Source organism: Pteropus alecto, unplaced genomic scaffold, assembly GCF_000325575.1.
Source record: "Pteropus alecto unplaced genomic scaffold, ASM32557v1 scaffold103, whole genome shotgun sequence".
NCBI classification, from domain to species: Eukaryota; Metazoa; Chordata; class Mammalia; order Chiroptera; family Pteropodidae; genus Pteropus; species Pteropus alecto.
Window position 1 is genome coordinate 4,662,887 of NW_006436288.1, and position 26,731 is coordinate 4,689,617.

At 31.0% G+C, this 26,731-nt stretch overlaps 1 protein-coding gene across 1 annotated transcript in view; it reads left to right on the forward strand.

The window, feature by feature from the left end:
• The first annotated feature begins 3,702 nt into the window (after positions 1-3,702).
• Positions 3,703-26,731, forward strand: part of PIK3C2G (phosphatidylinositol-4-phosphate 3-kinase catalytic subunit type 2 gamma) — a 269,937-nt gene continuing 246,908 nt past the window's right edge. The window contains 4 exon segments of the mRNA XM_025047424.1: positions 3,703-4,380; positions 6,782-6,864; positions 9,212-9,369; positions 15,512-15,626. Of these exon segments, the coding sequence (XP_024903192.1) occupies positions 3,703-4,380; positions 6,782-6,864; positions 9,212-9,369; positions 15,512-15,626 (1,034 nt within the window).

Below are 26,731 nucleotides of genomic sequence, written 5' to 3' on the forward strand. Positions count from 1 at the left end.
CATAGGTGCTTAAATTTTGTCTGTACTTTCTCTTTGATGAGTAATCACTCAATAAAACTGATACCTTGAAAGTTCAATTGAATAGAAGGCTATAAGCAATTGTATACTAAGTTTCCATTACTAACACCATACACTTATATGAAGTTACCATAGAGGATTATTCTTTTGTGGCCTTCTATACTTCAAGACTTTGATTTTCCAATTGATTTAGGAAGCAGCTTTCAGTTTTAATTATATATTGCTACTATAACAAATGATCACAAACTTAGTACTTAAAACAATACAAAATTATTATTGTACAATTCTGTAGGTCAGAAATACAATAGGAGTCTCGTGCTAAAATCACAGTATTGTAAAGGCTGTGTCTCTGGAGGTTTCTAGGGGAAAATTTGTCTCCTTACCCTTTCTAGCTTCTAAAGGCTGCTTGAATTCTTTGGCTCATGGCCCCCTTTCTTGATCTTTAAAGCCCACAAAAGCAAGTTGAGTTATTTACAGATCACATCAATCTGACCTTCTCTTCTGTCCCCTCTTCCACTTTTAAGGATCCTTGTGATAATACTGTGAGCCCACTCAGATAATCTCCCTATTTTAAAATCAGATGATTAGGAAACTTAATTCCACCTGCAAACTTTAATCCCTATTTGCCATATAACCTAACATATTCACAGGTTCCAGGGATTAAGACATGGGAATTTGGGAAGTGCCATTATTCTGCCTACTATACATTTTCTACAGTCTCATTGAAATCAAGAAATGATAGCAGTGCCCTCTCAATTATATCATAACTGCTGTTATCTGTATGTACAGTATATACAGTTCTACCTCAAAATCAAGTTATATGACTTTTAATTATTTTATGTATTGCATCATAATGCAGTGTAGGTATCTGCCAGCTAGTAATAAATTTCTGTGTACTTATAAACTAAGAAATATTCTAGTTTCTAGATTGTGATGGTAAAGAGGAGATTTAAAATTATTAAAAATTCCTTAAAATCACCAAATTTAATATTGAAAAAATGGATCTCGAAGAGGTTTTGTTTTTATTACATTTTCAATATGAATAAGTATTTCTTATTCTCCTTTATCTCATGATAATGAGATTTTTCAGACAAGCCTCTAACCTATTTCAATTTTCATTCTGCCAGAAATGCTTTTAAAAAAAATAGTTACTATTAAAAATTTTTAAGTTTTCAACTCTTTTCAGTAGAGATAGTTTGAGTTGAGTTAATGCTCTGTCTCAGTGCCCAAATTCAGGCATGCTCCAAATGTCATAAGAGTATAGCATACTCACCCATATTCTTCTCTTTCATCTGTTTAAAACAAATCTGTGAACACAAACTCTGATATCTTGGATAAGTTGATTCACCTTATTGTGCTTCATTTTCCTTGTTTGTTAAGCAGCAATAATAATATCACAGGTTGAGATGAGAAATAAATATGTTCATACATGTAAACATGAACATATATGCAGAGCAGTAGCACAAAGTTGATGCACAAAAAAGGTTATGGATCATGATCATTATCATTATTAACAACAACAAGGTGATGCAGCCTAAAGAAATCTTTAATTTCAGCATCAGACCACTGACACCTTATTTAAAGACTTCCTTTAATGACTCTACAAATTTTTTTTAAATCATTTTTAAAAACTCAATCAGTTCTTTTAAAACCACCCAAAGCTGTAAAAGTCACTTTTATATGGCCATATTTACTGTGTTTAAGCTAAGACAGAGCAGGCTAGGTAGACTAAGGAAGATTGAAATGGAATATTAATTCTGGTTGTCAAAGCCACACCTGCTGACAAATTCTGAGCTCCATGACAGAGACGAATGGAGTATAATTTGCTTTAATGAAATATAGTTTTTTTATTAAAAATGTGTATATTTTTTAAAAAGAATTCTGGCTAGATGATGTATCTATTTGATCCATGAATTAGAATAGTTTGGAATCATATTTTATAGATCAATTTTCCAGTTAACATATCATTCTATACATTTTTTACTTATATCTCTTGAAAAATCTTTCCCAAATCTATCAGTTCAATTTATTGACTTAATTGAACAGAAAAAACTTTCCCCAAACAGTTCATTTTCTTGAGTGAAGTATAATAAATCTAATTCAGTTATTCCTTCAGTGGTATTAAATTCTAAGTAAATCTTTAGCACTAATATAATAAAAATCACTTGTATTGCAAAACAGATTGATAAAGAATAATATTTGATAGTTAACCATATCATAATTATCTTTTTAAAATTATTTTGTATTTCACACACATATAATTGTTAAGGAAATTAACAAATCCATAAAAGTGGTGCAAATGCTTCTCAATTCATTTCTTTTACTCAATCATATTTTTTAAATTTATTAAATCATTTTTCAACAAATACAAATACAAATGAGCAACTACTCTAGTGGAGCAAAATAATAGGTTCGTTGTTATAAATGAGAAAGACTGACATGGTCTAATGATCTATGGGAAAAAGAAATCTTACATATGTAACACTATAGATGTTACCTGGAGACAGTAGAAAACCACTGAAAAGCTATTTCCAGGGAACATACTTAAATATATCATTATAATATTAAAAAATGGATTAGAGGACATAAGAATAAACTGCATAAAATGCAGAAGCAGTTTCAGAGACAATGCAACATTACAGGTGATAAGATGAAAGCTTTACACTAAGATTATGGCAGTGGTAGCCAGAGAGAGGAAGAAAGAGATTCCTATAGGAAATGGTGGTTTATTGGATATAGACAAATAAAGGTAAGAGAAGATTCAAAGATGAAACCCTGGTGTCTGGTTTAAGCAATGGAGTGGATGGTTGGGCCATTTTCTGTCACAAAGAGCACTAGAATAGGATTGTGTTCTTGAGTGAAATGTGGTTTAATTTTTGGACTTTCTGTCAGAGGGTCAAAAAATTTAATAATATATATTGAGTAATAATATCATTGACATATAGATGATTATTTAAACTACCAGAGGTATAAAATAGTTTACAAGAAGGGAATAATTGAGAGGAAAAGAAGCTCTTACAAGAGTCAAGTCGAAAATGAGTAATAGGCAAAGAAGTTTTTGAGAAAAAGTAAACAAAGAACTCAGAGAGTACAGTATCAGCCAGCTAACAAAGGAAAGCAAGGAAATTTAAAATAAGAAATATGATGAATGGTGTCAGATGTTGCAGAGAGATAAATGTCAGTTGGATTGAGAGATGGAGTAATTGCTGATAAAGAAGAGACTGTTTAGCTAATAAAAAAGAGACTTTGGCATGCTAGCATGCTTATAGCTGACCGGATACAGAGGAAAATGATGATATAAGCAAGCAGATCTTCAGTAAGAAAAGGAGTCTAAAGGGTATATTGACTTTGGATTGATTCATGAAACTCCTATCATAACTGAAGTTGACATTTCCTATCACAGGAGTTTCACGAATCTACCTGAAGTCAATACTCACCCTCAGACTTTAACGTTGTGAGCTTTGATGGGGTTCTGTATTACTCAAAGAATTATCTCATTTGCTAAGGAGAAACTTTAAAACAATTGTTTATATTTATTCATCATATTTCTTTTTTGCAAGATATTATTTCTAATTAATCAAAGAACATTTTATTTCCATTTATGCTTCTTCTAGGAAAATTCTTATCCTCTATCAAGGAGATATTTGGAGCAGATTCAACCCCCTCAGTTATATAAAATAAAAAATGGCGTATTGTTGGAAAACAGATTTAAATCCTGGTGAATCAGATGAAGAGCTGCATAAGCACCAAGAATTGTACTCTGAAAATCAACCTCTGTTTCCTAGCCAAGTCAGTCTGGGTTTTGATCAGGTAGTAGATGAGATCAGTAATAAAATTCCACTCTATCAGAGTGAAATTGAAGAAAACGCCATTTTTGTGCCCAGTGCACCAAACCGGAATTCAAAAAAGCATTCATTAGATGCAACACAGCAAATATCCTTGAATGAATTCACTTCTAAAACCTCAGAACTCTCTCATCACCAAGTTAGGAAAACACCAGTAATTGGTTTTAGGCGTTCAGTGCTAACAAATGCTCAAAACATGAATAAAGAAAGCTCTTGTGGAAACCCCACAGGAAAATGCCATGGTGCTGATGATTACAGATTCAATATTTTAGCTTCATCATCCACTGGTTTGGAAAAAACTAATTCACAAAAGGAATTAGAAAATGAAAATCATAACTATCATATAGGATTTGAAAGTAGCTTTCCTTCTATATATCCATCCTTCTCAACCGACTTCATGCCAAGAGAAGAGAATAAAAGGAGTACAAATATAAACGTTGTGGAACCTTCTCTAATGCTCTTTAAAGGTTCTTTTCTACCCAGAATGTCGGAAAGTACATGGCCAAAGAACATAGAGGTATGTGTTATATACATTGACTTAAAAATATGAATCCGAAAGAATCAGTTAATAATATGCTGGATCAATTTGGTAATGATGCTAACTAACTATAAATAAAGAAATGTATTAATATTAGTTTAGAAAAAGGTATTATTCACATATTCTGTGTTCCTGAATTAACGACTTTTTTCTGAAGAAAAGGAAATGAAAATTTTCTAATATCATTCTTAAAGTGTCAGTTTCATCTAATCTAAATATAATATAGTATATACATTTTATTAGGTAAAAATATCATAGTTGAAGGTTTACATGATAGTATTTCCATTCTTATTGTGTTATTATGTACACACAGAAAAACACATACATTTCATTACATTTATATTTTAAGTCACATTATCATGAAATAAAAATTTTCGATCATTATTGGTAGAAAAATGTCCCTTTACTTAGGGGCTCTTAAATTATACTGTTTGCAAGTAACTTCTTCTTATCATTGTGCAATTAATTCATCCTAATGGTTTCATTAGTAGTTTTCCAACTATTTCAATAACTTCAGTTTCTTGTATAATATGTGAACATTTCCTGCTTATGCTGAGTCTAGAAACAAGAAAAAAGGAAGTAAACAATAAAAAGAAGGAACATTATTGCAGCTATAATTTACAGGGTGAGGCAAAAGGATTCTTCATTTATTCAACAACTATCATATTCTTAAAAAATACAAGCGCCTACGGCCATGCTACCGTGAACAAGCCCGATCACATCTGATCTCAGAAGCTAAGCAGGGTCAGACCTGGTTAGTACTTGAGACCACCTAGGAAGACCAGGTGCTGTACACGTAAAAAATTTAAAAAAATAAGAGATTGTAAGCTGACAAGGTCTTTGCAATACATGAGGTCAACCAAGGGTTACCTCACCTAAAAAAATAATAAATTAAATAAATAAATAAGTAAATAAATGATAATAATACATGATATATTAGCATAACGAGCGCAAAGAGGAAAATATGTAATATCTGATGTCAGGAATAACATATTACTCAAATTTATTTGCAAACAAATAACAGCAAAATACACAGGATGGGTTCATAGAAGAAAAAAGCTAATTCTATCTGAGGCACTTGCAGAGGAGGTAGCACCTCAACTGATCTGAATTGAAAGTCAATGAATTTTAGGAACATCTATTTTTGATCATGACGATATAATAAGTTGTAAGCTTTCCCTTACCACTGAAAACAACTATGAAGTTAGATAAAGTATATGAAGTTAGATAAAGTATATGAAGCAACCAATTTCAGGCATTGAACAATTGGCAGTGTAAGATATTGATCCTTGAGAGAATGGAAACACCAAAGGGTTAAATTCTCAAATAATTTGAAAGGCAGGGAAAAAGAAATAAAAGAACAAGATAAAACAGAAGAAAAAAATGGAAACAAATATCAACAGGGCAGTCTTAAATCCAAAAGTATCCATAAATATACTAAATATGAATAAGTTAAACATTCCAAATAAAAGAGAGAAATTGACAAACTAGGTAAAAAAGGAAGATTTTACTACTGTCTACAGGAGACAGATTTAAGAACCAAAGGCACAAAGCAAAAGAAATAATAAGATTTAACATTCAAGCAGCAAAAGAAAGCTGATGTGGTTATTAATGTGAGAAAGAGTTCAGTTCAAGGCAGAGAACTATTAGAGAAAGAAAAGGGTCATTTCATAATAAAAAAAGGGTCGATCAAGAAAACATGATCAATTTAAATATGTATATGTACCTAATAACATATTCAAAATACATAAAGCAAAAATAATTTATTTTAAAGTTAATCATATGCCCACCCTCTGACCGAGCCATATATGGATTCATTTGCAAGAGATGAAACACATGTCCATATAAATACTGGTATATGAAAATTAATAGTTTTCTTTACAATGCCCCAAAATGTAAACAATCCAAATGTCCATCAACAGGAAGATGAATAAACAAATTTTCTAATATTCATGCACTAGAATAGTACTAATCAACAATAAAAGATGAACTATTGATAATGTGTGACAACATAGTTAAATTTAAATATGTATAGATATCATTTAATTGAAAGAAGCCAGAAACAAAAGAGCATATACACCTAGTCTATAGTGATAGAAAACTAAATAAATATAGTTATCAAATAGATGTACAAACTGACAGAAGGAGATGTAGGGGAACTTTCTAAAGTAATGGAAATATCCTATATTTTGATTGAGATATTGATACCACAGTTGTATGCATTCCTCAAAACTTAAATTGTACATGTAAGATTCAGGCAAATTTTTTGTATTTATTACTCCACTTAAAAATCTAAAAAAAAAACAATATTTTTTAATTACAGAATTAAATTAATCTTTTCTCCATACTAAACTATTAATTTAACAATTTTTATTTTAAGCAGATAGGCTCTTCCATTCAACTAGTTGAAATGCCTCAAGGCAGTAACATGAGTCTGGCTTCCTTTTGCAACAAAGTAAAAAGGTGAGTGTTGCTATTTCACTAAATTTTGAAACGTCTATACCCGCATAAATTTGTCTATTTTAATATCACTGAACTGATTAATTTTGCATACAAAATGTTCTGTAATTTTTTAACATAGTGAAAAGTATAAATTTATGACAAATTAGTTCATTAATCAACGTTTGGTGTTGTTTCCATTGTTTATAAGTCAATTTTTTTTCTCTGAAAACTTGGTTAAAGTTGAAGGTTTCATAATTTCAGGCCTGCACTTGCTGTTTGTTAATAGCTTAGTTTTTGTTGAATTAATTTCTCATTTAATGACATAAGTGACTGATTTCTATGGTTCTGTCCCAAATTAGCATAGATTTAGCCTTCCTACCTAGGATCTACTGTAGAATGATGACAGTGCCCTTCTCTTAATAACTCAATCTTATCCTGAATGGGCTGCCAGAATATTAAACAAATGTATGGGTATTTGTCCACTAAAAAACAATTTTTTCACTAAGGATATTGCAAAAAAATAAAAATCACTGATCTCCTTTTTACTAATCTAAAAATGAACTTATAAATGTAGATGCCTTTTTTTAAAGACCAATTTCTCATTAACAATTAAAATTTATATAAGGTTATCTCTTCTATTGCTAAAGTTCTTGAATATTTTGAAAAATTAATACATTTGCATTTTAGTTTGATTTTTACCATTTATGGCTATTTTAAATATAATAAATATACATATAAATAAACTTTGGCTTCTTTATCAGCTATAGCAGCTTCCTACTAAATCATCATTTGGGATTAAAGATTTGAATCATTTATTTTTATAATTAATTTAAAAGCTATTTGAATACCTAATAACTAGTCCATGCATAAAATATTCAAATAGAGAACAAGCAAGAAAATATAAAGCAAGGTCCTCACCCTAAAAAGCTCATAACCACATTGGAAGAACTGAAAGACACACATACAAAAATACAAAACAAAGCATGTCAAATCCATAAAAATATTTAACCTTTAACTTCTTGCTCTGGTTCACACAGAAAAATTAAAAATGATGATTTGGATTCACACATTAGGATCTTTAAGTACATAAATATTGATTATGCAAGAATAAGCTACTCACTGTAACAAACTGACAAGTATTGCCAGAAATTTGACACTTTAAATCTAAAATATAGTACAATAGTCTTCTCTTATCCATGGATATATGTTCCAAGTTCCCCACTAGATGCCTAAAATAGCAGGTAGTACCAAACACTATACATACACACACACACACTCACACACATATATGTATGTACATATATATACACATACACACACTATATTTTTTCATATATACATTTCTTTTCACTTAAAGAAAGCATTTCACAACTTCTCTTTTGCATATTCAAATTGGCAGCACCACTACTCTTATGTTTGGGAACATTATCAAATAAAATAAGGGTTACATGAATACAAGCACTAAGATACCCCCAAAGTTCATCTGATAATCTAGTAGTCTACTAAGTGACTAATGAGTGGATATCCTGGATAAAGGGATGATTTACATCCCAGGTGGGGTGGAGCAGGATGATGTAAGATTTTATCACCCTCCTCAGAGGATGCACATTTTAAAACTTATAGTTTATTTCTGAAATTTTCCACTTAATATTTTCAGATCATGTTTGACTGAGGTAACTGAAACCACAGAAAGTGAAACCATGGATAAGAGGGGCTACTGTAAATATAAATAACCTCATTTGTGCAAACAAAAATACTGGCCAAATAACTTGCCATGAAACCACTAAATGGAAGAGCCAGCATCAAAGCCAATGCTTCTGGCTCCAAGGAGAAATTACTTTGCAATTCTCTGACTCATCTGAGCAAAATTAATTGTTCAGAATTTACAAATGGCTTCTGGGCTCAATCATTTATGTGAAATTCAAAATTTGTGTAAAATCTAAAAATTTAAGAAAAATCAAAAGCCAAAAATGGTATTTAACAATTTGACAAATGAGATAATTTATTTACAAAAATCCTTATATCAGGATGAATGACTTCCAGCTTGAAAAAGTTAGGCAAGAGCAAAAACCAAGAGAAGGCATTCAGGCTTTAAACGCAATGTCGATGAAGCAAGTAATCATTGTTCAGAGTGAATTTTTATGTTTTGTGAATGACAGTGTATTCTTAACTGCTCCCGGAAAAACTTAAAGAACAGTACTTTAGATTTATTTTTGGTATTATTTTAATCTTTACCAACCTAGCCTGGTTAATAGCACTGTGTTGCAAATCAGCTGCTGATTGTTTTCATATTTTTAATTTTTGATAGCAAACTGAATGAAATTTCTTATAATCTTGTCCTAAGTATTTTTTCCAATATATTTTTCAGAATCAGAGAAACATATCATGCAGCTGATGTTAATTCCAATTCAGGGAAGATCTGGAGCACGACTACAACATTTCCATATCAACTCTTTTCTAATACCAAGTTTAATATAAATGTTTTTATTGATGACTCAACACAACTGCTTCATTTTATGCCACATGGTAAGCGACCTGGCAAGTAAGCACAAAAATCTACATGAAACTGATATAGGCTATATAGCCTTGAGTCCACAGACTAAAATCATTAAAAGCAGCATTATTAGCTAGTATTTTGTCATTAGGTGAAATAAGAGGAAACCAGCAGGAAATCTTTTTTTTAGTAATTGTTTAGCTTTTGTTTTTAAGAACCCTCTTTACATAGCTCAATCCAGGGCACTTTATTTTCTTGCTATAAAATAATATTAAATATAATAAGTTTTTACCATATTAAAAAAAATTTCCAAAAGATTCTAAAGACTACATATAAATGATAATGCATTAGAAAGAACTGTTTCATTAAAATGTAAATAACTTATAAGGTAAGATAGACATAGTCTCTATTCCCACAGTAAGAACTATTTTAGCCTATGCAGCCCAGCGTAATTATTGAATCAAATATAAGTACTGACTCAAAGTCTCTAGGAATGGATCCCAAGAATCTGTATTTTATTATACTCACTAAATAATTCTTATTTTTCTAAAGTTTTAGAATGTCTTTAGTTTAGTATTTTATTTCACTGTTATAGTCAACTGTTTTACAATATAATATTAGTTCTTTAAACAAAATTTAGTTGCCATAAAATAAGTGTCTACATATCAACTATTGTCTCTTGACAAATAACGATTCAGTAAATATTTTTTAATTGATTATTTTATTATTATTATTTTTCTTTTTCTTTCTTAGTCTAGTCAAGGCTCTGATTAGAGATGACTATAAACAACAATGTTAGAATATTAGTTAAGTCTATCTGGTTTGAAACTAAGAGAAACCAACTCCTGCTGGCTTAGCAGAAAAAAAAATTTAAGAATATAGGAATTTATTATAAACTTAAAGAGTAAGAATTAAGTAAAAATTTGGAAATATACTACAGGCACAAAAAAAAGCAATTCAAAATTTCTGTATGCCTCTCACCTTATCTCCTCACTGTATAATTGCTTCTCATGTTTCTTTTGCTTTCTATTGACTAATTTCTCTTGCTCTTCCAGAACACATGGAAAGCCAAACTTTCAAGCTTACGTGTTATTTGGCCAGCTACCTAAAGAAAGTACAATCTCTCTATTGGATCCAATTCTAAATTTCTAAAAGCAGATAATGATTGCATAGCCAGGATCAGTGGTGCTGCACCTTGATCCAATCAGTATGGCCTGGGTCATGCTGGCTGGCTTCAGTTGCTACAGAAGAGGAAATACTTGTGAACTAGGGAGAACTCTTCTGTTCTTCCAACTTAGAATATTTAATTTCCAACATCTCTCCCTCTCTCTCAGATATTCCTCTGTTGAATTTGACAAGCCAAAGGCCACTTATTACTTTTATGAGAAGTTTCAGTAAAGTGATTAGGGCACTGTTTTTAGTATTAGAGTTGTATAGTGGTAAAGAGAATGTCTGTGCCTTCAAAGGTGTTAAAAGTATTTATAAGAAGGAGGAGAAGGAGGAAGAAGAGGAAGGGGTCATGAAAAAGGAAAGAGGAAGAAATAGAGGAAGAGAATGGACACTTAATGGAAATATACAGAGTAACATATGCCACTGTCTGGAGGAAAACTTTTCCTCTATCCCTTTACCTTTGAAGAGGAAGGGTACTGTGACTTAACTGACAGTAGACAAATTAACAGGAGAAAAAACAAGGTTTATTTACACACGCATAGGAGTTATTCAGTAATAAGTCAAATATCCAGAAGTAAAGATTTGTATACCAACAATGTAAAAGTGTGTGTTTGAGGAGTTGAGGGGGGGTAGTTTAGAGCTTTTATGGGGGAAGTATGGAGGGTTATAGTGGAGTTTTTTTATGCTAATGAATAGTCAGTCTGTCTTCTTCCTGGAATTTGCAGGAAACTAGTTCAGAATGAAGTTAACTAATAGGAGTTATATTTTAGGGAGTCTCTGCTTTAATTAGATAAGAGAAGTTCAAATAATATTTCAAATGTTTTCACTTTAAAATAATTTTTATGCCAAAACTGTGTGGGCGAAGAAGAAAATTTACCTTTCCAGGTTCTTTCAGCTAGTCTAATAATCAACAATGTGAGAAAGATTAACAAGAGAAAAATGACCAAATTTAATTATATACATACATATGGGAATCCCACAAACATGAGCAAGTCAGACACCCTTCATACATGCTAGGTTCAGAGACAGAAAGTTAAAATGAGGTATATATGGCATTCTGAGATAAAGATTAAGTAAGGCACCTTGGAGCTTCAGAGGAAAGGAAGGTCATTCACAGGACAATAAAAAGAACAGGTAATCAGTGGTTATATGTTTTCCTTGTCCTATGGGCAAAGCCCAAATTTAAGTTTTTTAAGGAGAGGTAAAAGATGAGCTCATAGGGTCTTAATTGCCTTCAATTCAAAATAATTCACGTGCCAAAGTGGCATATCTTGGGGAGGCCTGTTCTAAACCTTTTCAATTGTGATCCCTTCACAACTTTATACTATTATTTTACTAGTAATACAGAACTTCTGTAAAGAACAAAAGCCTCAATAGTGTGTTGTTGACATAAGAAATGTCCAAACCTATAGAGAATTTTTATGAGTTTATCTGAGCCAAACTGATGAAAACTGCTGGGAAGCAAAATCTCAATGGATTGAAAAAGTGCGCTGGAGAATGGCAATTTTGCAGGAAGAGATATAAGGAGAGTTACATAAAGTTCATTGGTGGTAGATTAAGAGGGTGGGAGAAAGCAAAGCAGAAAATCTCTGAGATTAGATAAAAAGTAAAAAGAGAGACACATACTTCTTTTACATTGGTGGGTATGAGATAGTTAACATTTATAGCACATAAAGATGGTACTTGGGGAACAAGATAACAACAAGAGGTTCTATGGCCTCATGCTCTGGTGGTGGGTACGCCCCGAGGGGTCTGGAAAAGATGTTTCAAAGGTACGTTATTTTAGGAGGAAAAAGACAATAGAGAGGCTCATTTAACCTAAAGGTTGACCTTTCTCGAGGAAGCTAAAGGCCTAGGACATGACTATCCACCATGAGTAGCTTTTAGTTAGGAATTTTTATGTTCAGACCATCCTACGTAGTTACTTTTGGTCTCTGAGTTTGTAGGGCTTACCGTGCTGGCCTCCCCTGCGTGTTTCAGGTTTAGCATGTGGCTACTTTTTCAAACACAATGCCGAGAATGACTTTGATAAAAGATAGAAACTGTTGCTTGAAACTTAAGGAATAATGAAATCTAGATAAGTAAAGAAGAGGCGATAGGTGAGAAATTTACATCCAAAGAGAACTGCTTCCCCAAGACTGAAGAAATATAATCCTCCTAGAGGAGCAGGCGTTTTGAACAAGTAATCCTCTGTTCTACAATCTTTAGCTCTCACTTCAATAAAGTTGATTCTCATGTCCTTATTTCTAACTCCAAAGTTGTTCTATAGCCAGCATCTTTACTTTCCACTACTTTCTAGATTTAGATGATTCCTGGTTAGAACTGTATTAGGAGGCCATGTTAGAAATAGAAGTTAGTTTGCAAAGATTAACGAGTAATTGAGAATTGTTTGCAGAAGTTAATCTATTCTTTAAAGATTAGCAGTAATGAGATAGTAAAAATGAATGAATCAATCAATGAATAAAAAAAGGACATTATTTTAAGTGAATGGAATACATGAGGAAAGATTTTATTGATTAAATAAAAACAGAACATTTTTAAGAAAAGACAAAAACAGTTTTAGAGTGTGTTGTTAACCCAAAATTAAAAAGCCCAGATGAGAGGTAAGAGTGTTTATTTGAGATAAAAAAAAATCTAATTCATGAAACACAGGCTCAGATATAAACCCAAATAGTGTTCTGATTAAAGAGTAAAGGGAAGGGGTTTTTATAAGAAAATAAAAAATAATCAAATGAAAAAGAAGAAAAGTTTTCTATTGGTACTGTAAAGCTGAGTTAGTCTTTAGCTATACATGATTGGTTACTGATTCTATCTTCAAATAGAGAGTCCACATCAGTCCTCCTGGATGTTCAGAAGGCTTTACCAACAATTGCTTGTGTAAAAAATCTTGATTTTAGCCCACTACAAAGGTCTAGCCCGGTCCAAACAGTTCAAGTTTCAAGAAGCCAGACGAGAAAGGCAGTTCCTCTGGAATGATGGCTCAGACTCCATTCTGAAATAACTCCTCTTATGTCAACTTTCACAAGGGAATATTGAATATGTAAGAGAAGAGCTTTAATTGCTGAACTGGATCCCAGTGTAGGAAATATAACAGTTGAAACAGTAAGATTTAGTGAAACACAGTGATAGTTATATCTCGAAAGAGATGTAAAGGGATAGAGAAGGATGAATTAAAAAGTTGATTTAAGGTGCTGAGTAGTATTATTAAAGAATTTCAAATGGGCTTTAACCTTTTCAATATGGTAAGCAATATGGTCAACAGGTTGAGAATTGCATGGAGTAGGAGACTACAAGAAACTGGGAAAAGGATTATACTAGCTGCCAAAATGAAGGTACAGGTATAAAATCTACTTATAACAAACCGTGGTACTTGTTGGCTTACAATATAAATGAGAAGTTTAACCATAGACACTTAATGGTTGGCTTCAATGAGAAAGGTGATAATTTCAGGTTTAGACATGCTGAATTTGAAGTAATAGTAAAACATCTAAAGTGCAACATTAAGCAGGCAGTAAGATATCAAACCAAAGAACAGGAAAGGAATAATAGCTAGAAATTGGATTATGGAGTCTGTGATGTAAATGGAAAGATTATTGTAGTAAAGTAATGAATGCATTCATGGCCCATATAGCACAGGAGCTGCAGTCCTGAAAATGGGAGAGTCAAATTAATTAAAGTGAACTGGTGTCCTCGAAGATGTTTTCCTGTCATCATAAACTAACAGTGCTCTTCTCTCCCTTGTCAGAGCCCATTTAGCTCCAATTCACACTATTTCAATCATTATTCCCAAACAGCAGTATGTTTAAGATACTCAATCCTATGTCAAAGCATTTCCACAATCCCTAATTCCCTGATGATCTTTACCATTTGTTTACCCAATAATTTCTTTGATAACATCTTCATCTACCATAAAATTTACATTTTAAAATTCATCATTATACTCTTCCTTTTCACATTCTGGCAGGTCCAGCAATATCATTTGTACTACTTTTTGTTAGCTAGTTTGTATCAAAAAACCTTTCCTTACAAACTATGTGGCAGTAAAAGAAGCCACAGAAAAGCAAACACATAATTGCAAACAAAACACTACTCAAATGAATGCAACTGAGTGTTTGCAATATGCTGTTCAAATTCTCACTGGCTAAGGCTCATTAGTATAGTCTGTTGCACTTGCTTTCATTGATTGAGACCATAAGGTCACAGTCAAAGCATGGAGATATAAAAATAGAAATTGAGATCAAGATAGAGATATATATAATTTTCAACTATTATCACTTACAATAATATATAAATTCCTTACTACTTATCATTTAAAATTAGGCAAATATTTCCTAGACACATTATTGTAACAAGTCAGCATGGTTCTGGCCACTGTTAAATGACATATGCATATAAGAGTTTAGGAAGGAAATTATGGAATGTAAATATGAGAAGACAAAGGACTTTGCATTAAGTAAACTTACATTTAAAGTCCCAGAGAAGGTAGAGAAAGAAAGCACATGTTCATTAAGGTTATTATAATGCTGTCCAAGGCAGACCCTTTGGTGATTCCTACTTGGGAAAGAAAAAATAATTATCTATGGAGACTTAGAATCATGAAAAGAACAGGCTTTGGAATTGATAGATTTAGTTTAGACTGCTGGCTTGCTACTTATCACTCATTATATAATCTCGTTTGCATCTCCCAAATCCCTAAGTGTAAACATGGTAGAATATTTTTTATGCTGTGCTACAATGGACCAAAGATTTTAACATGAAGAATATAACACCTATCTGTTATGTAAGATGAAAAAAGACTGATCAGAGAAAATGCAAACAATATTTTTGAAAAAATATTTTTAAATCTAGCCAAACTAATAAATGAGATGCATTTTATTTTAATTCCTCTAGACAGTTACAATAGCTCATAATGTGTGTATCATTTTTTGTGCTCAAAACTTTTTTCTAACTAGTATATGATAAGTAACAATGTATTAACTCTTTATTATTCATCTTTGTTTTTAGCTAATTATCTTGTCAGAGACCTAATTGCAGAAATTCTACATTTTTGTACAAATGACCAGTTATTCCCCAAAGATTATCTTCTAAGTATATGTGGCTATGAAGAATTTTTACAGAAGTAAGTATCTTATTAAGGTAAATGTTGATCATTGTTATAACCTATGTTAAGCAACACTTCTTTCTTTTTTCTTTTAAACAGACTTTGTACAAACACTATACTCTTCTAACCAGAATAATTAAATCAATTTGTCCCCTTTAAGATGGATTTGAAATTTTATGAGCCATATTGATAGTCTTATTCTTGGTTTTATTTTGTATTTTGTGTATTTATGGCAACATGTATTTAAGTGACCTGTGACTTGGGTGACCAACCATCTCAGTTTGCCCAGGACTGAGGGGGTTCCCAGGACATGAGTCTTTCAGTTTTCACATCAAGAAAATCCTGGGCAAAACTAGTCACTTTACCTGTAATAAAGCTTATTAGTACTGACCACAATTTAAAAAATAAATTATTTTGTAATATGTATTTTCTTCAAATTTGGAATAATATCAGTATGTTGATTAAATACTAAATTTAAGTTTTAAGATTTAAGTATGATTATAACATTTCTATAAGAGAGCAAGTTTTAAAACACCTTCATTTCTTTATTCAGGAAACTTTTAAAACAATGAGAAAAGTCTATTCTCATGTACGTCAATCGCAAATGCTTATTTGATAAAATACTCACCCTCTCTTAAAGTATCACGATAACTATTGTCCTGAAGTTCCTTAAAGACCAATATTTGAGAAAGTAAATATTTCTCTGCTGGTACTGCATAGTTATTATAAACAGGAAAGAAAAAAAAGACTAAAATGTTCAATAAAGTGGATTGCTATTTACATTTCCTCTTTGTGTTTCTGCAAGTATCTAGAGTGATGACAACCTCATAGAAGTAACAATGTATTTCTTTTGAGATCCCCACTTTCACTCATTATTATTCTACCTTGAAAGTGCCTGAAAATACCTTGTGGGTAATTTGGTGAATTTAACAATACTATCAGAAAATCCAGTCTTTTATTGAATAATGTTAACTATGACTTTTAGGACTATTTATTTGTCATTTATAACAAAATATTAATAAATATTTAAATAAAATCACAAATGTTTTGTTGCACTAAGCTCACAGTTATCCCCCTTTTTTCTTGTCTATTTGAACCTATTAACACATTCAATGACTAGGCTGCCACCTTCTACCAACATCTGGTTTTATCAATGTATGCAACAAGCTAGGAGAAATACTTGAGTAATATAATTTTACACTGAATACTTATTAAAATTCATCTTCTAAATACAGAAGTCTCCTAATGTACATCTGGACTTTGGCTGATGTCAAACATTAGATTCAAAGAACCAGAAACATCAAAAATATTTATTTTGTATTATCAGTAGGAAGTATCATACCAAAAGCAAAAGTTTTGAAGAGATAGAAATTTGGAAAAGTATAATGTGGAGAAAATTTTTAATGGTACTTGACTTAATTACCATTTTGGAAGGATGTCATCCATAATTAGATAGCTCAACAGTTGACCAATAAATGTTGTATATACCATTATACTTTTTTGTTGTTATTATGAATATAATGAATTTCTAAAATGTTTTCATAGTCATTTATTTCTATTAAAAATTCATTTACCTGGGTTTTATTAAAATAGGAAAGTTGCCAAGTATTAGTATAGATTAATTATAGTCATTTATTCTCTAATGGAATTTGAAGGATGTGCATATATCAGGGATTTGCTTACTATTTGAGAATAACAGCCTACCTGTATTGATATAATTTATTTTAATAAGCAGAATATCCATTACTCTTCTTTCTAACATCTAAATCATTCCGATTTTTTAGTTTATTCCCATGTAATTTGCCTAAAAAATATGTCCTTAAATACTTGCAAATCTGTTCATAAAGTTTTTCTATAGCAGGAATACAGGTAACATGTAATAAGTTAATAATACAATAAGTAATAATTTAGACTCTAACAATTATAGTACTACAATTCATCTGGAATATCTGACTAGCTTTGATTGTATAATAATAATAGCCATTTAGTAAATGGTAGTTATTTTTTAGCTTATATTGGGTAGACATCTCTTATATCAGTGCAATAGATACTGTAATAACCCTTGTTTCACAGATGAGAAGTCTGAGGCTTTGTTCAAGGTCAGACAACTAGGTATTCAAACCTGGGTCCAGTTGTCTGCATGGCCCTGGTTCTTAACTACAAAACAACACTGCAAAAGCTCAAGACTGCGATACAAGAAATGGCAAATGGTTCTTCATGCTGGAATGCAGGGTGCAAATATATATGCAGTTTTGTGGGTGCCTTCATGGATAGGGGTGCAGGGACTGTAATAGTCTATCTCAACTCCTATTAAGAATCATACATGTGCAAGGCATTTAATCACTGAGAACACAAAGATGAGTTATATATAATCCTTGTCCTCTTCCTTAATTAAGAATCGATAAAGCCATGTAATCAGTTATTATAATGCCCTATTGTGAGGGCAGTATTAATATTATTTTATACCAACTGCTTGTAGATCACAGAGGAGAAAGGGACTAATGGCAAGAATATGAAAATGGTCCACAGAAAAGTCAATGATCAATTTATATTTAAAGGATAATAACTGAATAAAGAAATCAGTACCATGCCATAAAATGTTAACAGCTTTAGAATATAAAACTGCATTTAAATAGTTTTTAAAAATATTATCAAGAAAAAAACAGGCCAAGAATGTGAATAGCAATTTAACGGTCAGAAATTATTTAAAGAGTTTAACCTAGTTAATAACAAACATGCAATTAAAACATGAGATTTAATGAGATGCCATTTTTGCTTATCAAATTGTTCTAAAAATTTATGGTAAAATTCAATGGGAAAATGGACAATATCTAAATAGCTGCTAGGAATATACATTGATATAGCACTTGCTAAAGGGAATTTTGTTCAAATCGTGTTAAAATTTTAGAGATGTATCAAAAAAGATCATCTATGTTTCAGCAATTCTTATTCTACAAATAATTCTAAGGAAACTATCATAATTATAAAAAATACTTAAATGTAAAATATAGGCAACATAGCGTGATTTCTAATAGTAACACCAAAAAAAATGGGGGAAAAACTAAATCTCTGGCAGTACTACCAAATAGTGGTAAAATAAATCATGAACATAATTTTATTATAATATGGCATAGAATTTATGTTATTAAAAATGTAGCATAATATGTCTTGATATAAAAATGTGTATCATAGTTTTTAAGGGTGAAAAAATATTTTTATACCTGTTAAATCACATTTTAATAATTTTTGTCCCACATTTTAGATCTAAAATGTCTATTTGAAATAGAAAATGAAATCCTATACACTAAAATGTTAGACTAGTTACCCTTGAAAAAGAACTATGATACAGATGATATTTATTCATTTCTATTTTTAATTTATAGAACTTCTATAAGTTTGCCTCTTTTGCTATCAGGAGAATAAGAAAATGAATTATTTAAAAGAGGCATTTAAATGACAGTATGAATAATAATATATGCTTTAAAAGAACTAGAAAGTAAAATAAGGAAGCACCGAACTTATGAAAGATTGACAGAGCTTAAGCTAAAGTCACAGCAGTGGAGCTAAAACAAAAGGTATTAAAACAGGGATATTTAAAAAGGTGGAATTAATGAAATTTGGTAAATGGATATATGGGATTGCATGGGATGGAGAAGAAGATGATGTCGACCAGATTTAATGTTAAGTTGAGTAACAATGATACAGATCTCAGAAGAAGAGAAGTTTTGAGGGTGCAAAATAGTAAATCAAGCTTGAGACATGTTAAGTATGTGAGTGCCAAGGGACACCTGATATTAAGAAAGTAGAACAGATTTTAGAAAAACTGGCCTAGATTAGGGAATGGAAGTCTTCGAAACAGAGATCACATAGAGAAAGTGACAAAAGGAAGCTTCCTGAGACCAATATTTAAAAAATGGAAGGAGGAAGAGGAGCAGAAAAAGGAAATCTTTAAAAAGTAATTTAAGTTGTAGGACACCCTGGAAAATGTGTCTTTCATAAAAAAAGAAAGAGAAGCTTCAAATATCAAGTAAATATATCATCAAATGCTAAAAATAAATATTAGGTGAAAACTGAAAAATTTCATTAAATTTGACAATTAGGATGTTAGTTGGTGACCCAAGTAAGAGTAATTTTAGTAAAGTGAAGGAGAAAATAGCAAAATTTCAATGAGCTAGGCAGAATGGAAGATGATAAAGAAAAACATATATGCAAACCACTCTCTCAGAAGTAATGGGAAAAGCCAGGAGAAAGATGGGGTTTTAGATGCTGAGTGGAATTGGTCTGGTGATTTGAGGTATGTGGATAAGAGATATTTGATAATATTCATAAGCTGAAGGGAAAGACCCAATGGACAGAGAAGGATTGAAGGCACAGAACAAATCAATAGTGAATCAAATTCCATGAGGAAATGACAGAGGACAGGATCAAGAAATCAGATGAAGAGGTTAGCCGTGCTCTGAAGGAGGAATTTTCCTTCTCAATGAGAAAGAATAGCAGTTCAAATGAATACAAATTTTAAAAAATTTTAATGACTATAAAGATAACTATGCTTTTGGCAAACTGGAGCTCTGATAAAAGCAGAGATGCTTAAGAAAGTGGCATGGAGATGATAATAATAGTAATAATAACAATAAAAACACCAACAACAGAATTTACTTCACTATTAAAAGCCTCTTATAGGCTAGCATTTACATATGTAGCACCGTTCATTCTCATATAAGAAAAGCATGAGAATTCCCATTTTACAGATGGGAAAATTGAGGCTAAGAGAAATTAAATTAATTCCTAAAAAGTCATAAAATTTAGAAGCAGCAGAGTCAAGATAGCATAGGTTTATCTGGCTCTGAAAGCCCCAGTCTTTTCAGTTTATAACAAAGCTTCCATCACAATGAAATACAACTTTTGAAAACAAAAATTACAAGAATAATGTTTCATTAGGAATAATGATTAGATATTTGTGCAGTAAACATAGGTTCATAATTCAACATACAGCATTTAGATCAAACACAAGGAAAAAATATAACTTACAGAACACTCATTATCTGACATTTAAATTTTTAAAAACTATTTAATCAGGAAATGTACAGAAATGATTTGACTAAAATAAAGGTAAATTATAATCACTAAAGGTGAGCTTTAAATGTCATTTCCAAATTTCTGATTAAACAAAAATTAGTTTATTTTTGGAAATTTGAGATTGTTTAAGCAAATAATGTCAAAACAAATTCTCCCCACTATTGGTAATACCACTCTTTATCATCGTTGCTTTGATGAAATGCATTAACCTCCCTTCACTTCAATCTCTTTATCTTTTAAAAATTGAATTTTTAAGATATTTTTCTACTTTACAAATGAGTTTTAGGATTATAATTTAGTAGTCTTTAATTCTAAATGTAAAAATTGTAATAAGCCTCTACTAGTTTTTTCATGATTTATGGATTGCTTTGAGCTCCCGTGAATGTGAGTCTTAATAAATTAAAAATGCATGGTTGTTAAAATATAATGAACTAAGAAGCAGAAAAGTATTTCTTCCCAAAAAAACTATTACTATTGGAGTATGATGTAGAAAGATTTTTCATTTTAAGCTCTCCTTATGTTATCAGAACTATATACTTCTTAATCTGTTCTGTTCTATTAAGAAAGAGATCAATTATATGTAGTTGCTATTTTTGCAGTTTCTAATCTACTTTGGAATAGGTAAGAGTAAATCCTTCAAATTTAAATTCCTCACTTCTTCCAGGTGGTATATTTGTCTTTTCAAATTATCACAATAAGTAACTACTTGATGAACCAACAAGTTTTGAGAATTAGGACCTTTTGTCATCACAATTAAATGTCAAAGGTCAGGATACTTTTTCAAAACTTTATTTTTTTGTAATGCTCTATTTTTTACTTCTTTCTTAAGTTGTATTTTGCTATTTTTTTTAACTTAACTGTTTTTACCAGGGGTAGTAAAGTAATATATAAAATCCTGAAAAGGGGAGAAATGTAAATAAACATGATATCAGCCACAAATTACACATCTATTTACATATGTACTGATTTGTTAAAACAGTGTCTCAAACTTTAATGTGTATACCAGTCACCTGAAGATCTTGTTAAAAAATATTCTAATTTAGTTGGTCCAGGGTGGGGCCTGAGACTCTGCATTTCTGCATTTGAGTGGTGCTAATGCTCATAGTCCACAGTTCACATTTCAAGTAGCAAGATATTAGAGGCCAAGGATATTAATGAACTAAGAATTTAGACTCTGAAAAAAAATTTTACACACTTTTCCAAAGAAGTACATTGGACAAAAATTAAATTTAATTGACAAAATAATTAAGAAGTTATACCTTGTAATGTATTGCAAAATTAAGAAACATAACTTCCTTAGCAAGCCAAAATTCTCTTTTTCATAAGTCAACTATGTTGTTATGGAAACTCATTTAACATTGATCTTAATTTAATATCACAAATTTTTTCTGTCAATTAAATATTCTATTCTATCTCTGGCTCTTGTCCTGTCTCTCCTTCTCCCTGCTAAATGTATCCAAAACCACAAAAACACACTTTGACATCATGATATCACTTAGTTATCATGATAACTATTTTCAAAAATGAGAAGGTTCCTGACCTCTTACACGTGGATATCACATGTACTTACCAGAGACTTCAATTATATAAAACACAGTCTCATTAACTATCAGTATTCTCCTCAAAAGCTGCTTTATAAACAGTTTTAAATAATGAATTATGATGAAAAAGTAAATTAAAGAATTAGAACAGAAACTTCATTAATTTTCTCATAGGCTCATGATAGCTTAATACAAAGTTGTCAGCAGTATGAAGAATGGAATACTAAATCAGCAAATTAAAGTCAGAATAAATTAAATAGAGAAACCACAAAATAGAAGTCATCCTGTTCATTCAAGAAATATTAACCTCTTCCTTCATGTTCTTGGGCTTTAGTGCCCACACGAACTACCACAGAGGGCGTGTCCTTGGTAACCCATTTCCCCATTTCCCATTATCTTCTCCAGTAGACAGTCTCCACTGGGCTTATACAGTGGCAATCTTGAGGACCAGAGTAAGACTTTTTTCTTTCTTATTAGATGTGGCACAGATATAAAGGACTATTTCCTAAGATGTTCCCAAGTCCTCCTTTCCATCCAAGGAGTAATGACAGCTGTGCCTTCACCTAGACTTGTATTCATCTCACATTCGTTTTTTCTTCATAAATGTATTTATAATATATGAAGTATAATGCTACTTCATAATTTTATCCTTTATTATCTACCCTAGATTTAGTAGGGTACATATGTTTGTATTCCTTACCCCTAAACTATGTGATTTAAGTAATTTCTTCTATCAAAAAATCTTGCTATAAGTCTTACTCTCTAATGCAACTTAAAAATAATTTTCTTTTTCAGCTTAAATGGGAAACACTAACATTTACTGCACTTAAAAACTTTTGCTAAATAAATCATGATTGCATTGTCAGTAGTAAACGACAAGTGCTGCATTACAGACACTGAATAATCTTTTTTGAAAATTTTGCTTGAACCTATTGCTTATAGTTAAAGCCAGGTTTTAAATCCTTGATTAAAAAAAATAAAGAAAACACTTTCCTTTATTATTTAACTGACTTTTGTCAAGGAATGCTATAACCCAGAGCGGTTAAGAAAATTTTTTATCAAAAAGGAAACTTATGGTAATTAATAGTCTTACTTTGAAATTGTCATATATATTCTTAAATCTAAATTAAGAAAGCAGATCCACCTCTTTATTCAACATCAGCATTGATTTGTATGATCTGGCTATCTACTCTGGGGTCTCTTTTCTGTCTCCTGACTTCTCTTAATACAGAAAATGTTAAATACCTTTGTTATAATGAAAAATTCTTCTTCAAGTATTAAATCTAATTAGAATTTTTAAATAATCTTTTTTAAAAAACTGCTATTAAAAAATGTTTTAACAATATTATAATCTACTCTTGTAAATCTTTAGACTTACTTTAAGCACATAGGTTAAGATGTGTTTCTCTTTTACATAACTCTTCCACTTATAAAAGCACTTATATGAACCACAAAGTCACTTCCATTTATATGAACCACAAAGTCACCATGATTTAGAGATGTGTTTCTTTTTTACATAACTCTTCCACTTATAAAAGCACCATATGAACCACAAAGTCACCATGATTTACCAAAAAAAAAAAAAAAAAAAGTATGAGAAACAGGATTAGAAAGAACATGTCGTAACTTTGAGAGCTTTCACACGGAATAATAAAAATGTGTTCTGTTAATAAAACATTTAAGAATATCTTGAGTTACTTCAATTTAGTTTTCAGATTTCCTTCACAGTACTTTTCCCAGTATTTAAAAATTAACTTTGGTTTCTATCTTTAATAAATAGTTGACAATAATAATAGTTAATGCAAAATTGCATTTGGTTCTAACCAATAACTCTACTAAAACAAATGTCCTAATATGTGACTACTCTATACATACCTTCATTTGAAAGCAATTACCCCAAAGAAAGAGCTGTGCTAAATAAAGTTTGTTTATTACTGAAAGTTACATGTAAAGATTATGATGGCATATTTTAGCCCCAATCTTTCTAAAAGTTTTGTGATCATGCAAGCATCAATAACCAACAGACTTGATAAAAAGAATCACAAAGGTGTTGCATAATTTTTCCAAGAAAACAAAGCAAATCAGAACTAAATGCAGGTATACCATTTAATTTCATTATACCTAAAAATGTAATAGCCAATACGCAGCTATTGAGTTATTTTTGTTACTCAAAAGTGTTATTTACTTAAAAGCTAAGAATTATTAAATCACTGACCCACCACCACCACCAATTTTGAATTGAGGTTTAAATAACCTAGTGCTCTGTTTTTCTTAAATAAAGTGAAGGAATTAGGTAAAGAATATTTGAATTACATAGTACTTCAAATTAGTCAGTATCACCTTATTAAGATTTAAATGTGCTATTTTAATATCAGTTCTTGAAGTTTTGTATTAGCAAAATCTATGGAATGTCTCTCCTCTGGAGATTTGTGGAAAAAATAATGAAAACTTGAAATGGAATTTCAAGTTTGAAATGGAATATCTGTATTTTTGATCTCCTGGGTAGGTGACTGTATTACAAATTTTACATATCTTACCCCAAAAATAACTCCTTAAAGGTTAGTACATATTTTTTCAAAGGATACAAACTTCCAGGTTCCCGTCTATGTTTCTTTCATATTGACTTTCTTAGTTAACTTCATTTATATAGATTGTTATGCTCTAACTTTATTGTCTTTTGTGATTGCGTAGCTTAACAGAGAGTAGAGAGGGCATTGTAAACTTGAAAATTGTTATAAAACATTTCTCCTAGGTTTAAATAAAGCCTCCTTTGCAATATATTCAATTTCATTTTATTTTTGAATTAAAATGTGTGTGTGTGTGTGTGTGTGTGTGTGTGTGCGCGTGCGTGTGAAGGAATGCAACCATATTCAAGTGAAAAAGCATGAGGGACAGTTGCCTTTTTACAGGCAAGAGGGAATTCTTAAGAAAAAATGGGGCATCTGAATGGAAATGTTTAGATCTCTTAGGTACAGTTCAGTCTTGAGTAGTATAACTGTTGGTATCCATTTATGCCCCATGGAGTGTCTCCGTTAAAACCCTAACTCTCCTCTTCTAACTATCCCAATGCTACAAGTCCTAGTTTTAGAATTTAACCTATGCTTGTGTATCTAAGTCATGAATTGTAACTTTCTCTATTTATGGTTCTCCTGAGAGAAGAATAACAATAAACTCGAGGTACACTGGTTGAGGAAAACAACATATAACTTATCTTTATCTTTGCTGACTCAGCAACAGATGCCTCTTTGCACATAAAATCCAAGGTATTTTCATTAGGTACAAAGCTTACTAGAATTAAAAATATGGTAGAAGTAACATAGAAATTTTTAAGTGTCAAATTTTAGAGGAATGCATGTGTACATGTGTGCATAGGTGCATATGCATATAAGCATTTGAAAAATGCTCTGTGGAATACTATAACATTATTAATATTTTAATATTTTGTTATGTTTACCTTACATTTCTTAGTTAATCTAAGTATTGAAAGACAGCTTAATTACTGAGTTTTCTAAAAGATGTTTTTAATAGCTGTCACAATCTAGGCTCTCAATATTCATAAAATCAAATTGAAATACTTTTTTTCTATATGTGACTGTAACATATAGAAAATACATCACTGTGACTACTTACTACACATAAGAATGGAGAACACTTAAACCTAGTTATCCTATAAAATAAAGATGTATTTATTCCAGTGAAAGAGTAATGTTCATAAAATGTGTATTTACAAGGATGCCTAGGCTGATGGGAATCAATATTTGTAGGTTGGGCATTATTTAGGATGTCTTTTTTTGTTCATAGGACAAATGTAAAGTATCTATCTGCATATCTTTTTTTTTTTGGGTGTTACTTATGAATAGAAAATAGGAATAATCATGCGCAAGGGATTCAGTCTTTTGGTATTTATCTTAAATAACAGCTATACCCATAACAGTTTCTAAGATAGTAATTAGCACACTTATTTGTTGAGAGAATGAATAAATGAATGTGCAGAACTTTGATTTACTAATATGTATTTTAAAAAAGCGAAGTGTTGATTGTATCATAGATTCGTTTTATTTAAAAGTTGAAGATCTTTACAAAATCATTAAATAAAACTACTAAGCACCTATATTTGAAATGTTATCAGATTTAGAAAAACACCCAATGTATAAAATCTGAAATATATAATCCATTGTAAGAATAGTAATATATACCATGGTTATATTTGTGCTCAAACCCTTCTCTCAGATTATCCATTCTAGCAGCGATATTTTTTATTTCTTTTTTTTCTTGGTGTGGTAGCATTTCTTCCTATATTTTCTGATACCTAGAGTCCTCAAACACAGTTTTTTTCCTTATTTCATTTACTCATTAAATTCTACATATCACCGTTTTTTCTATTCTTTAATGCTTTCTTTTTCTCTCTTTCATTATCTCTAGATCATCGCTGTCCAAAATAAATAGAATACGGGCACATAACTATTTTGTTTTCTACTAGCCACATTAATATATATATATTAATAT